We start from the raw sequence: 15,758 nt of genomic DNA, 5'->3' as shown, positions 1-15,758 counted from the left end.
AGATAGATTTTGGGATGATTTAATATGTGTAGTAGGTGGTATGCGGGATGATGAGATAGTGGTTTTGGGAGGGGACTTAAATGGTCATGTAGGTGAAGCAGCACAAGGTTATGAAGGAGTACATGGGGGATGTGCATATGGTATAAGGAATGTGGAAAGGGAGAGGATACTCGAGTTTGGGGAGGCAACGGACATGATTGTGTGCAACACACATTTAGGAAAAGAGAGAGTAGGTTAAGTACGTATGAGTCTGGGGGAAATAGTAGTCAGCTAGATTATTTTCTGGTTAGGAGGGCTGATAGGAGGTTAGTGAGGGATGTTAAAGTTATAGGAAGTGAGGAGTCACACAAACAATTGATTTGTGATGTGGTGCTTAAAGAACGAGTGATGAAAAAGAGGACTTTATGTACCTAGGAGGAAAATATGGAAGCTGGATAACCAAGTACAGTAGTAAGGGATGCCTTCTATAGCGAGATGAGGAGAGTGGTGGCTGAACAGGGAGCTGTAGACAGAGGCGTTAATGAACTAGTACGGAGCCCTCAAGAACAGTCTCTTGAGAGTTACTGATGTAATATGCGGTTGGACAAGAGGCCCACCAAGACATAAAGTAACTTGGTGGTGGGATGAGAGTGTAGAAGCTGCAGTTTAGGAGAAAAGAAGGCTTTTCCTAGAATGGAATGAGGGTGGTAGCAAGATGGAATACTTGGCTGCCAAGCGTAGGGCTAGAAGTCTGAGTCACAGAGACTTTTACTTGATAACCTAAATCATTAGGAAAGAAAAAATATGATATTTAAGGTGGCAGATCAAAGGAAGAGGGATAATCGGGATATTATAGGTGAGCAGTGTGTGAAGAATGATGAAGGAAGGATAGTGGTTAACAGTGAGGATATTAAAGATGCATGGAGAGAGCATTATAACCGGTTGTTGAATGAGGAGTTTGACTGGAACAGGGAAGGTTTGGAGCCAGCAGATCCAGTGTTTGGCCCTTAGCCTTTGATTGATGTTGCTACTGTGAGTGAGGCAGTGGGCAGGATGAAGATGAGGAAGGCAGCAGGTGTGTCTGGGTTGACTGCTGAAATGTTGAAGGCCTCAGGAGATACAGGGGTGAGGTCAGTCACTGACCTGATAAATATGATTATTTATGAGTGTGTTGTCCCAGATGATTGGCTGAAGAGGGTAATTGTAAATGTGCATAAAGGGAAGGGTGATGCTCTGGAAAGAGGAAATGATAGAGGTATAAAGCTTTTAGATCAGATAATGAAGGTAATGGAGAGAGTTTTAGAAGGTATGATTAGAGAAAGAGTGAATATTGTTGAGATGCAGTTTGGGTTTATGCCAGGTACGGGGACCACCGGTGCCATATTCATTGTTCGACAGCTTCAGGAAAAATAAATTTGGAAGAAAAGGGATCTGTATTTTGTTTCTGTTGATTTGGAAAAGGTCTTTGACAGAGTCCCTAGAGAGGTGGTGAAGTGGGCAAGGAGAAAGCTTGGCTTGGAGGAGTGGCTGGTTAGGGTGGTTATGGCTATGTATGTGGGTGCTCACACCCAGGTAAGAATGAATGGAGATTCGAGTGATGAGTTTTCCATGAATGTTGGTGTGCATCAGGGGTCAGTTTTGAGTCCCATGTTGTTTATCATGGTACTTGAAGCCCTCTCACGTGACTTCAGAAACGGACTCCCGTGGGAGATGTTGTATGCTGATGATTTGGTGTTGATTGCAGAGAATGAAAGGGAGGCGGAGGAAAGATTTAGGAATTGGAGAGATGGTATGGGGCACAAGGGCTTAAGGGTAAGTGCAGATAAAACAAAAGTGATGATATCTACGGTTGGTGGCTGTACTGTCAAAGACGAGGGAGAGTGGCCATGTGCAGTTTGCCACAAGGGCGTGGGAAGTAATTCCATCTTGTGCAGTGTTTGTGATAAATAGGTGCACAAGAGCTGTAGTGGTATCAGAAGTAGACTTCGAGATAATGCTGATTTTATGTGTGCGGCGTGTCGGGGAGAGCAGGTGGAAATTGTTAGACGTGAAAGGATTGAACTTCCTGGTGAATCTCTTGAGTGTGTGGAAGAGTTTTGTTATTTGGGAGACATGTGTGCTGGAGGTGGGGCTGGAGCTAGCTCTGTGGCTAGGGTGAGAAGTGGTTGGAAGAGGTTCAGGGAGCTCTTGCCTCTCCTGTCATTGAGAGGACTCTCCGTACATGCTAAGGGGTCTTTGTATGCAGCATGTGTTAGGAGTGTAATGCTGTATGGTAGTGAGACCTGGGCAGTAAAGGAGGAGGATATTCGCAGGCTCAGACGTACGGAAATAACATTGATGAGGTGGATGTGTAGTGCGTCCCTGCGTGCAAGGTCTGGGGGTGCTGGGTTTACGATGGAAGAGTTGAAAGGTGTATTGGTGTTGTGATGAGGAGAGGTAGATTGGAGATGGTTTGGGCATGTGGAGAGGATGGGAGATGATAATTGGGTGAGGAAGGTGAGAAGTTTTAATCTTGGGAGTGGGGTTATGAGGGGTAGACCGAGAAGGACATGGGATGAGGTCATTAAGTGTGACCTCAGGGTTAAGGGACTGAACAGGGAGGCTGCAATAGATCGTTCAGGATGGAGAGCCGCCATTAGGTGACCAAGGCCAACGCATGCAAGCATGTTAGAGCCTTTAAAAACGAAACAAAACGATGCCCACTTCCCTGTTTCTTATCACTGCCTTCAAGGAACCAGCAACCTTTCTTCCTTGTTGTACCCTTTCAAGCACTTCACCCTCCAAACTTCCATCCTTACTCATCACACTACCCAAGTACTTAAATGTACTCACATTTTCCATTTCTTCATCATCCAACTTCACTGTACATTCACTGACTTCACCTCTCTCAAAGCCCATAACTTTACTTTTCCCTACATTCTCCTTTAAATTCCATTTCTTACTCACTCTCCCAGACTCATCCACCAACCCTTGCAGCTCCCCTTTGTCTTCACTTAACAACACAGTATCATCTGCAAACAACAGTACAGGGAGTTTCCAAACACTGCCCTCTCTCATTAGGGTCACTCCAACATCCACTGCCCTACCTTTTATCTCTTTAATAACCCCATCCATATACAGACTGAACAACCAAAGAGACATGACACATCCCTGTTTCAACCCAGCCTTCAGATAGAAAAACTTACTCAGTTCACTATCCACACGCACTGCAGCCTTAGCACCCTCATACATACTCTTCACAGCATTCAACAACTTCCCATCTACTCCACATATTAATACTTTCCACAATCCTTGTCTACCCACTCTGTCATGTGCTTTCTCCAAATCCATGAAAGCCGCATACAACTTCTTTCCCTTCTCTAGACACTTTTCCACTAAAGATCTATGAATTAATATCTGATCTACACAACCTCTTCCTTTCCTAAAACCTCCCTGTTCTTCTCCAACTAATTCCTGTATTATTTCCCTTACTCTGTCAATAAGTATCCTAACATATACTTTTCCTATTGCACTTAGATGACAAATGTCCCTATGATTACCACACACTTCTTGTTCCCCTTACCTTTTGTACAAGGGAAAAATTATACCTGACTTCCAATCCTCCGGGACATTACCTTCCTCCCAGGCCAATCTGCACATCTTGCACATCCATTCTACTACTATCTTTCCCCCCATGCTTCAGCATTTCACCACACACTCTATCAATTCGTGGGGCTTTCCCCATTTTGACTTTCTTCGTTGCTTCCACAACTTCCATCCTACTGATTTCTTCCTGTCATCTCACCTCCCTCCTTCTCCTAGTCATTCCCCAGCCACTTATACTCGCATTACTTTCATTCTTTATGTTCAACAATTCATTAAAATGTTCTCTCCATCTGCTCACTTTTTCTCGCATCTCAACTAGTAATCTACCATTTTTATCTTTCACTCCCCTACTAACTTCAATGCCACCCTGTCTGACTCTCTTTACCTCATTCCAGAACATTTTCTTACATATCCTGCACTTTACACTCAAATTTCTTCCAAATTCCTCATACACTCTCTTCTTAATCTCTCTTATTAATCTTTTCACCTCTCTCTTCCTTTCTACATATAACTCTCTCTTCCATCTCTCAACTTCTTCTACGCCCCTATTTCTCATCCATTCATTATATGCTTTCTTCTTTTGTGTCGCAGCCTGTCACACCTCTTCATTCCACCATGCTGTTCCTTGCACCCCCTCTCGTCTTCTCTTCTCCCTACACACCACCTCACATGCTGCACATATTTCCTCTGTGAATATCTTGAACACACCTTCCATGTCCCTCATCTGCTCCAATTCATATTTACCCAATCGTTCCTCCACTTCTCTCCTATATTCTGCCTTTTTCTCATCCTTTTGTAACCTTTCCACTGTCCTTATATCTGCTTTTTTCCTCCCGTCCTTCGCTTCTTTTATTTCTCCATTTTACTTGGACCTTGATTCCCACCACCACCAAGTGGTGGTCAGAAAGTCCACTCCCCCAACCTCTGTATGCTGTTGCATCCATTACACTTCTTCACATCCTTTCATCCACACACACATAATCAGTCATTGCCTTCCTTTCATTCAGTTCGCCATCCACCCATGTCATCACTCACCATGTATACCTGTGGATCATTTTGTGCCTGAAGAGGGTATTGGCTATCACCAACCCCCTCCCGGCACAAATGTCCACTAAAACACTTCCATTCTCATCTATCTCATCAGGCACACCCCACTCACCAACTACTCCATCCACCTTCACATTCCTTACTGTACCATTCATATCGCCAATCAAAAACACTCTATCATTCCTTTCAAACTTTTCCATGCACACTTCCACATTTGTCCAAACTCTTCTCTCACTCTGCTTGTACAATCTTGTGTTGGTGCATACATGCACACAATCGTCCACATTTGTAGTCCAACTTTCAATCTTACCCACATAATCCTCGACCCAACTGATCAATACTGTCTTATATTCTTCTTCCATCTTGTACTTACAACAATACACACTCCTTCTTTTGTCCTCTCATTCTCACCTACTCCTGCACATATCCCCCATCCATATTCCCATTCTCACACACTCTGACCTCTCCATTTAGTTTCAGTTAATCCACATACATCCACTTTGCACCCTCAAGCACTTGGACACTCTCTCTCTCTTTCACCTCATCATTTGCACCCCTTACATTCCAGGTCATCATCTGTATCATGTCCTTTGTACGATCCTTAGTCGTCATCTTTGGGCAGTCCTGGTCCGAGGCTTGTTGTTCATATTTTTAGTTAGTTGTTTTTCAGGGAGGGGCACTAACCCTCCACCAACCCACTTGCTGTCAAGTAGGGAGCATGTGTTGGTTGGTTATAAGGTTACCACCTGGCATTATAAATGATTTCCTGATTACAGGAAATCATTTGGCTGTCCATTCAATGTAGAACTACCCTAAAAACAGGGTACCACTACATCAAGTGGGTGGATTGGATAATGGGCACCCCCACCTACTACAATACTACTGATAAAAAATGGGACATCAAGTATCGCATATGCAGGAAGGTAAGGTGGTGGGAGGTGCAATGATGAGATGCATTCAAGCCAACAAACACAGCTTGAGCGAGGGCAGGCAGGCCCCAGGCAGCCTACTAGCGGGGGTGGGGGAGGGAGAGGGGGACAGAGAGGGAGGCACACCTTTCAGCGCTGACAGCAAACGAGAGGAGAAACGAAGGAGAGAAGATAAATGAGGGAGATGATGCCACCACCTCTCTCCCTCTCCCATACACAGATCGTCGTTCTGTCTGAATTTTCTCTCCCTTTTCCATTCCTCCTTCTACATTTTTCACATCCTCCTACATCTCATTCTCTCTTCGTTTCTTCCATTCCTCCCTCTTGTACATCCTTCACACTCTCCCCCTTTTTCTTTCCCTGCTTTCCCTCCTTCTCCAATCTTCCCTCTCTACTTAGTCTTTCTGTATCATGTTTCTTGCACCCTTTTTCCCCTCCCCCTATGTCATTTTCCTCCCTCCCTCTCTCCTCTTTCCCTCCCTCTGCTTCTCACAGCATATTATCTTCCTTCCCTTTCCCTTCTTTTCACCCCTTTTTCTCTTCCCTTCCTTCCTAGTCTCTGTCTCTTTCTCCCTCTGTTTTTTTTCTCTCCCCCTTCCCTTTTTCCTTCTCTCCCTCCCCCATTTTCTTTTTCTTCCCTCCCTCTGCCTCTTACACTTTATCTTCTTTCCCTCTTTCCCTCTTCTTCTCATGTTTTCTTTCTTTCCCTCCCTCCCTCCCAGTTCTCACTCCCTTCTCACTATTTCTCCCACTGTTTTTCTCTCTCTTCACTTTCCTCCTTCTTCCCTCCCTCTGTCTTTTTCCCTCCCTTTGCTTCTCACACATCCTCCCTCTCTCCCTCTTCTTCTCATACTCTCTTTTCTTTCCTTCCTTTTCTCCCTATTCCCTCTCTCTCCCTCTGTATTCTTCTGTTCCCCCACTTTCTCCCTCTCTCCTTCCCCCATTTTCCTTTTCTTCCTTCCCTTTGTTATTTTTCATTCCCTCTGCTTCTCACACTTTATTTTCCTCCCTCTTCTCATATTCTCTTTCATTCCATTCCTCTCTAGCCTCTCTATCCCCTTTTGTTTTCTTCCCTCCCACTCACATTCTCCCTCTTACCCTTTCCCATGTTCCTTTTCTTTCTACCCTCCTTCTTCTTTTACTCCCTTTGCTCCTCACACCTTCTCTTCCCTCCCTCCTTTTTCTTCTTGGCCAGGCAACTTTAACTGTTCGGTAGGGAGGTAACATAGCCATTTTTACTCGGCTGGTGGTTTAGGATATTACCAGCAAATGGCTCGAGGCCGGCCAGGCAACTTTGACTGTTTAGTGAGGAGGTGGACAGCCATTGTCGTTCAGCTGGTGGGGGGGGAGGGGACTGGGGGAGAAGCAAGAGAATGGAAGGAGCACTGGGAGAGCCACACAAACCACCTCATCTATGTTGGGATGTGTGCATTTCAAACATAGGGAGCAGCGGAGTGTTCGGACTAGTGAAACAATGGCCGTTCAGGTTGTGGGAATGTTCCCCAATTTCTTTTGTTTGGTCTAGTGAATTGTCGGTTATCAATGGGCTGGATATCAGGATATGGGTGTACTGTATTAATACTCAATATGGATACCATGTCAAATCTTTGTCAGTACGAGAAGAATTAATACTCTGTTCTATACCTATACTGTTTAGATGGAGTGGTAAACATTTATTAGAAGATATATAGGGCACTACTGAAATGGAAGGTTAGGCTGTCACAGGTCCTTTAAAGTAATAATCTTACTATTCATATTTATGTTTGTTGTCATCTTAAAATATATTAGTACAATAAGACGTCACTATAACACTAATTGAGGCCCAAGCCATTCCGAAAAATGCGAAATTCCGATAAAAGCGACATCCGGACTTCTCCCTGCCAAACCCGGACTTTTTTCGATATATTAGACATTAGTCTGGACCACACAAACGGTTTTTAAACTGTATTGACTACCATTGCTGTACTGTACTGTGTTATAACTTCACAACATTAATCAAATGGTATAATATATATAATAATACTGCACTGTACACTGATAAACATGTCTTTTATTTACCATATTGTGGTGAACATAGCTGAAGTGGTCAGTCAGTCTGGACTGCTTCTGGCTTTATTGGACTTTGTCCAATATATAGGAATTTAGTTCCGTAGCTCCTCGAGTCCGATAAAAGTGAATCCCGGTCTACTGAAGTCCGTTATATTGAGGTTTTACTGTATAAGCAATTTCATAGTTATTTACAGTTTTACAAAAATTATTGACAAATGCTGCAGATGTTATCCCTATAAATTGATGTATGGAATCTGTACTGTGTTAGTAAATGGCTACCCACCTCCAGCCCCAATAGCTCTCATGTCCCAGTATTTACCATCCATGGTCACATATTACTTCCAGCAGAGTATACACAGATAGTAGTTTAAGGTACTGTATATTAATGTGATAATACAGTAGATTTTGTTGTATTGCAGATGGTTCGTAACGAGAGGTTTAGCGAGGAGTACCATGCTGTAGTGCGATCACTGGTGGAACTGGTGTCAACTCATATAATTCAGCGATATAAAGAAATTCCAGTGGAGGCCAGAGCAGCCAACACTGCCCTTGCACACTTCCTCAAGGTTGTAAAACTATGATCAGATGTTCGTACTTTGCAAAGTATGGCTTCTTCGTGGATGAAGATTGCCAAAATACAAGTTGTTATTATATTATTATTATTATTATTATTATTATATTAATATTATTGTTATTATTATTATTATTTTATTATTATTATTATTGTTATTATTATTATTATTATTGTTATTATTATTATTATTATTATTATTTGTATTTAATTGTATATAGCTTATATCTCTGAGAGTTGTAGATGAGATATCCCAGCATATTCTGGAAGATACAATAGTTTAATGGAGTGTTACTCCTTGATGCAGGATAGGGACTATGAGACTAACAGTTTCTCTACCCACAGAACCAGTGCAAAACCTTGGACCTGGGTTGTAATCTTACGGGTGCCCTTGTAGTGTTAGGAAAGCCTTTGTGGCTGTGGAGTGTGAGAGGCATGAATGAAGAATTGTTGGACTGTACAGTATTCAGAGAATGAAGATAAGCAGGAGGTGGCCCTGTATGAAATATAATGAAAGGTGAACAGTGGATGAGGGGGACATATGATATACAGTGCACAGTAAAATAACAAATACGATTGCCTGTTGCACAGGTATCATAGGTTTTGAGAAGCTGAGTGATTGATTTTGTGAGTAACTATTAACTTAGTGTGTGTGTATGTTCATGAGAGGATGATGAGTGGCTGTGTTCATAGCATAAGCATCTTATGCAGTAATTTATGTGTATGGTATTTTTTTTTCATTAATAACAATACAGAGGAAGGAAAATCATCATAATCATCATCTAATCCTGTATTGCCCCACGAGGAGCAAAGGAGCCCAAGGATAGGCTACTTGGTCCTGACATTTAAGACGAGAGTGACCAGCCTCACTCATCCCTGAATGGTATTACACGAGCAGTACACCCCAACCACCCCTTGGATATAAAACTACACGGGCTCAATCCAGCTGGAGTACCTTAATTACCCACTAAACCACCAGGTGCCATAGTTTGGTTATATGGTTACCACCCAGTGTAGTAAATGGTTCCTTGGTGTATAGAAAACCATTTTCCTTGTCGCTCAGTGTAGAGTCACCCATAGACAGAAGGAAGAGGAAAGAAAGAAGGAAAGAAAGACAGAGGAGGAAGGAAGGAGAGAGAGAAGGAAGAGAGGAAAGGCCAGTCACTTGAGAGCAGCACTACATTGAGTGAGTGGTGCTGCTCCTTGGTGACTGTCCTTTCTTCTCATTCTTCCTTCTTTCCTTCCTTTGTCTTCCCTCTTTCTTTCCTGTTTCTTTCCTATTCTTTCTGTCTACGGGTGACTCTACACTGAGTGACAGGGCAAATGGTTTCTCGTACACCAGGAAACCATTTACTCTGCTAGATGGTAACCACATAACCATACTGTGACGCATGGTGGTTTAGTGGGCAATACGCTCCAGCCAGATTGAGCCTCTGTAGATTTATATCCTAGGGTGATTGAGGTTTATTGCTCATGTAATGTCATTTTGGGATGAGCGAGGCTGGTCATCACAAATAAATAATAAAAAAAGGTAATCCATACACCAGATTATAAGTGTCTGCCATTCATAAAAAATCTTGAACAGATGGACTTGAACAGGCATAGGTTGAAGGTTGGGGGAAACCACCCTTGAGAAATAAGTTCCAAAGAGATGCTGTTCGGGGAATAAAAGAATTTTGATGGGCAGAAGTTCTGCAGTGTGGCTGTGTGACAGTCCAGTCATGAGCGCTACGAGATACCCATGTAGCGCGGGGGAATGCGTGGAGACGTGGCATAATGGATGCAACTTTGTCTGAGTATTTGCCTTAAAAGTATGTGTAAATAGTGGAAGGGAGGCAACATTCCTTCTTACTTGTAGGGGAGGTAGTTCATTTGTAATAGTAGGGTTATTAAAAATTATAGCAGCTTTGTTTTGAATTTTGTCTAGCTGTTTTAGTTCAACTTCACATCCTTTCCACAAGGGTGAATAATATTCGAGCTAAGAGCACACATGACTCTTGTAATACATAGCTAACTGCTTATCTGTGAAGAAGTTACAAACTGTACAGTGGTTTTAGCAAGTGATCTAACATGAGAGGTCCAGCTGAAATGGTTTCCTGGCTTACAGGAAACCATTAAACTTGTCACTTAGTGTAAAACCATCTGAAAAGGAAAGAAAAATAGTAAAAAGTGACTGGAAAGATGGGAAGAATTGGAAGAAAGGAGGGCAGACACAGAAAAAAAATGATAAAGATGAAGGAAGAATAGACAGCACTGTATCAAGTGAGTGGATGATGGTTATTTTATTTTATTTATTTTTTTTTATGTGGCCAACTCTGGGCAAAGGCTTCACAGCTTGCTCCCAAGGCCCAGTAGGTCTCCTGCATACCATACATTTCTACATGTCACCACTTTGGCACTAACACCCACTGTCCATACTAATACTTGCTAGGGCTGTCTCATACAGGACTAGCATATTGGTATTAGCGGGGGTATTTTTATGACATGTCGGTGGGTCTTCTAGTAGATAAGTAAAGTCTGCTTTTTACTAAATTCTTAATCACCACCTACCACCACTTTAAGTGACCTTTTTAGAAATTCAGCAAGTCAACTGTCCTATGGATAACAGCAGCCTAGTACAGTACAGATATATAGCTTAAGGGCCTTATGGGAAAATTACTAATCAGAGAAAGATGACTGATGAACAGCTCGTGGTTTGTTGAGGCACAAAGGATTATCTTTACTTTGTAATCTAAGAGTCTGGCATGCTAACAGAAGTTTGAATCAAGATACTTGAATTTGCCAAACATAAGAACGTGGAAAGTAATAAGCCTGTCTATAGCTCGACGCTCTAATCCCGCAAAGGGTGGCCGCAGACAAGACGCCTCCAAGTCGCTCTGTCACCCACCATTTGACTACCCTCCCCCCAACTAACCCCCCCCTCCCTTATATACCTCTCAACTCCATCCCTCCCCCTCATCCTCGGTCTACCCCTCCCTCTCCCTCCCTCCACCTCACCTACATACACCCTCTTGGTCAGTCTTTCATTCTCCATTCTCTCCACATGTCCAAACCACTTCAGTGTATTTCTCCTAATCTTCTCAACCACATCCACATCTGCCCCACAACGTTCCTTCACTTCTTCATTCATCAACCTGTCCCTCCATGTCACTCCACATGCTCCTCTCAAGTAACTCATTTCCACTGCTCTCACTCTTGACTTGTTCCCCTCTTGCAAGGTCCACGCCTCGCTTCCATACGTCAGGGTAGGGATCACAATACTATCATGCAGTGACTTCTTAACTTCCATACTCACCTCCCTGTTTCTCATCACTGCTTTCAGTGAACCAAAGTAATAAGACATACTGTAATTTAAACTCTGTTCTAGCTTGTACTGGCAGCTAGTGCAACTCTAAATAAGAGTTGAGGAGGGGGGGGGCTCTTGGAGGGAGACCAGTGATATATTTTGCTGCTCTAACACAGACTGAATATTTTTTAGTACTGTATATTATTTTCACTCTCAGCTTAAATGTCAGGACCAACTTGTCTAGGCCCAGGCTTCTACGCTTCTCATGGAGCAACGTAGGATTGGATGATAGATGGTTAGATGGATATTATTTGGAAGGTCAGTCCATAGCACATTACAGTAATTAACACAAGACAAGACCATTCTGTAAACCAGTGTCCGGGGGCAATGTCTGTTCAGAAATTTACTCACGGGATACAGGTATCTGATTCGTATATTACAGCTTCTGACAACCTAATTAATGTGTTACTTGTACTTTTAAATTAAAATATATTGCCAGATTTCAGACACAACTCACTGGACGATGTTGTGAATTGCCTTTATCAAGAGTGATTGTGTCTTGACATCATCACCCCTTCTGTTTCCTCATATAATGTTGATCTTGGTTTTTCCATGATTCATCTCTCCACTTTGCCATCCAGATTTTAATATAAGATTCCATTTTGTTCTTTATGTCATCGATGTTTGCCATCTTCTTGTGAAGTTTAGTATCGTCACCATAAAAATGGTAGGTCATATGGTGTGTGTCAAGCAGGCCGACAGGCTACAAGTGTATGCTATACAGTTAAGTAGAATTGGACCTAGAACTGATCCTTGAGGGACTGCTGCATGAAATAATAACTTCATTCGTATATGGGAAAATATACTTGTTTATGGAAAGGAAGTTTTGTGGCCCAGCATCCTTCCCCTTTAGTGGATGTTTGTGGCTTTAATATTATTCTTTCTCCCATCACCAGGGAGAAAACTGTGCCACAATCTACACTCTCAGTATACTGTATATCTTGAGCTTAATCCGACTATTATTTTACCTGCTTTTATCAATATAACCTCTTTCCCCCTCTAGCGATGTCTGAGCTTGATGGACCGAGGGTATGTGTTTGGACTGATCAAGCTGTACCTGGAGCACTTCAGCCCTGGCGATCCCATTGTGTTGCACGTGTACAAGTTCACCCTCCTTCGTGTGGTGTGTTCCCATGAGCACTATGTTCCACTCAATCTTCCACTCTTCAATACTCCACACAGCCCAGATCCCAAGAAACCCAAGCTCAGGCATGGTCAGTCTTTGTCATATTAGTTTGAATACCATTATAATTTGTATGATGTCATTGATCTGTTTCAGAAAAATATGATATTTTCATATTAATTGAAGATTTACCAGTGTTGTTTGTTGTTTTGTATCGTAATGATGAACCTTCTTAGAATAGACATGAAGATCCAGTTCCAGTTTGGTTCCAACCTTGGATGCCATATCCTGCAGAACTCTTGTGACAGTTCACTTCAGTATCATTAGTCCTAAATTACGTCACCTTCTGTGCTCTCTTACCCTCTGTAGGCACAGATGAGTTTCACCTAAGTGGAGACTTCAGCTCTCACCACTTCCTGGCTGGAGCATTAGTGACTGAGGTGCGTGCTGCATTGGGAGAGGTAGCTGAGGTGCAGCGTGTGGCTGTGGGTGTCCTCCGTGACCTTCTTGCTAAGCACTCATTTGATGACAGATATCTTCAGGCGGTATGTGCCTTAATGCCGTTCATAGTGGCATTTGTATTCTGGTTGAAATGTGGTACATTATGCAATATAGTGAAAACATCTGTAAAACTTCATTACTGTAGTTTCTTTCCAAGAAGTCCTTAATAGTCTTACAACTCAGACAGCTGGTTGGACCACATTTCTGTTGAAATATTTCTCAAAATTCACTAGCAGTAAAACTATACTTAAGTCATTGAAAATTGCTGCTTTCACTAATACTGTTTGTGGTAGGTGGGGGCGCTCACCATCCACTCACTCGATGTAGTGCTGCTCCAGGGTGTCTGCCGTTTCCTCTCCTCCATCCTTCTTTCCTTCCATCCTCTTCTGTCTTTCTTTCCTTCATTCTTTCCTCCTCCTTCTGCCTGTGGGTGACTCTACACTGAGTGACAAGCCAAATGATTTTCTGTACATCAGGAAACCATTTACTACTCTAGGAGGTAACCATATAGCCAAATTTTGGTGCATGGTGGTTTAGTGGGTAATTATTGCACTCCAGTCGGATTGAGCCGGTGAAGGTTTACATCAAAAGGGTGGTTGGGGTTTATTGCTCAAGTAATGCCACTCAGGGATGAGTGAGGCTGGTCACTCTCATCTTAAATGTCAGGACCAACTTCCCTAGCCCCAGGCTGCTACACTCCTCATGGGGCAACGTAGAATTGGATGATGAATGAATGAATGATGAACTAATACTATAATGGACATTGAGGGAGCTCAGCCTTCATTGCTAGTGAAAAGTCTGCTGTCATTACAGAAGTGAAAAATATCCGAGTGACTTGAAAATCTTGGATCTGAATTCTGTGCCTTCCCAGTACCCAGTAAAACTAACAGGCTTATTTTGGTGTGTGAAAAGTTGAATGCTTTAATTTTTGTCATCCATTAGAAAGCTGGGGTCAGCCATCACCCACTCACTCAGTGTAGTGTTGCTTAACATGATTCTGCACTGAGTGACAAGCCAGATGGTTTCCTGTAACATCACTTCATTTATGAGAGCACCATATACTACAGTACATTGGATGGTATCCATGTAACCAAGTGACACCTGCTGGATTAGTTAAGATCCTGGCATTCAAGTGTTGACTAGATTTAATTGTTCACATAAAGCCACACGGGTGAGTGAGGCTCATCACCCTTCCAATAAATGTCGGGACTAAGTAGCCTGGCTCAGGGTCCCAAGGCTCCTGATGAGGCAGAAAGGAGTGGATGATTGCTACAGTATATGGAAAGCTGACTTGTTAATAAATCAGATACATGGTCAGGAATACCTGTATATGCATTGGGAATGCATACCCATGAAAGCATATATAGAATCATCCTATATCAAAGTAATTTTCCTCATAAGGTTCATGCGAAATGGTGAGGAAACGTTCTGGCCCCCCTCCAGACATTCTCCAACAAACCACTCAACACCCACAGGAGAAATAAGAACAGTATTGGTAATTAGTAAATATATGTTAATTTAAGTTTTTTTTTTTTTTTTTTTTTTTTTTAAATAGAAACAAAGGACCAAAGGCCACGAACCCACAATTAACTGTTCTCTCCAAGGAAAAACAAAATACAAGAGAGAGCCAAATTCAAGATCCAATCATTTCGAGATGCCTGGATACACTGCGTTTGAAAGACTGAAGATCATAGGAAGCAGGAAATACAGACGGAGGGAGACAGTTCCAGAGTTGACCTGTTTCATACATGAAGGACTGGGAGTAACGGTCAATTCTTGCATTAGAGAGTTGGACAGAAAAGGGATGAGAGTTTGCTGCTAGACGGGTGCCATGCGCCTGTCGTAGAGGTGGAGGAATGCATGCAGACAGTTCAGAGGAGAAGTGACCATTGAAGTAGTGATAGAAAAGAGATAAAGATGCAACAGTGCGGTGAAGAGACAGAGGTTGAAGGGAGTCAGTAAGAGGAGGAGAGGTAATGAGATGAAAAGCCTTTGACTCCACCCTATTGAGAAGAGCTGTATGTGGGGAACCTCACCACACATGGAAGCTGTACTCCACACAGGGGCGGATAAATCCCATGTATAGAGTCAACAATTCTGCAGGGGTAAAGAAGGAACGAAGTCGGCTTAGCACACCTAATATCTTGGAAGCAGATTTTACAAGAGATGTAATATGATCTTTCCAAGACAAGTCCCGAGTAAATGAAACCCCAAGCATTTTCAAGGATGATGCAGGATTGAGATGAATATTATTAAACATTAGTGGGTACACCTGTGGAAGATTCTTTTGGGTTGATAGGTGTAAGAACTGAGTCTTTGATGCATTAAAAACAACAAGATTATTTTTACCCCAGTCAGAGATATGAGCCAAGTCAGACATTAGGTGTGCCATAGCCTCAACCCTTGTTTGTTGAAGTAACTGCTGAGATGGGCGTTGCAGGAACCGAACGGAAAGGTGAAGGGTGGAGTCATCAGCGTATGAGTGGACAGGGTTAGATGTACAGCTTAGAAGGTCATTGACGAATAAAAGGAAGAGAGTTGGTGGTAGGACAGAGCCCTGAGGAACACCACTGTTGATAGATCTAGGAGAAGAACGATGGCCCTCTACAACAGCAGCTATAGAACGAC

At 42.7% G+C, this 15,758-nt stretch overlaps 1 protein-coding gene across 1 annotated transcript in view; it reads left to right on the top strand.

The window, feature by feature from the left end:
* Positions 1–15,758, top strand: part of Ziz (dedicator of cytokinesis protein Ziz) — a 251,109-nt gene that overhangs the window by 111,449 nt on the left and 123,902 nt on the right. Inside the window, exons 18-20 of the mRNA XM_080277570.1 lie at positions 8,009–8,155; positions 12,510–12,720; positions 12,999–13,174. Of these exons, the coding sequence (XP_080133696.1) occupies positions 8,009–8,155; positions 12,510–12,720; positions 12,999–13,174 (534 nt within the window). The remainder of the gene's footprint in view (positions 1–8,008; positions 8,156–12,509; positions 12,721–12,998; positions 13,175–15,758) is intronic.

This window comes from Coenobita brevimanus, chromosome 70 (genome assembly GCF_032717465.1).
Source record: "Coenobita brevimanus isolate Jiangsu-jjx chromosome 70, ASM3271746v2, whole genome shotgun sequence".
NCBI classification, from domain to species: Eukaryota; Metazoa; Arthropoda; class Malacostraca; order Decapoda; family Coenobitidae; genus Coenobita; species Coenobita brevimanus.
Note: the sequence above shows the minus strand (reverse complement) of the source record. Positions and strands in the feature narration are given on the sequence as shown.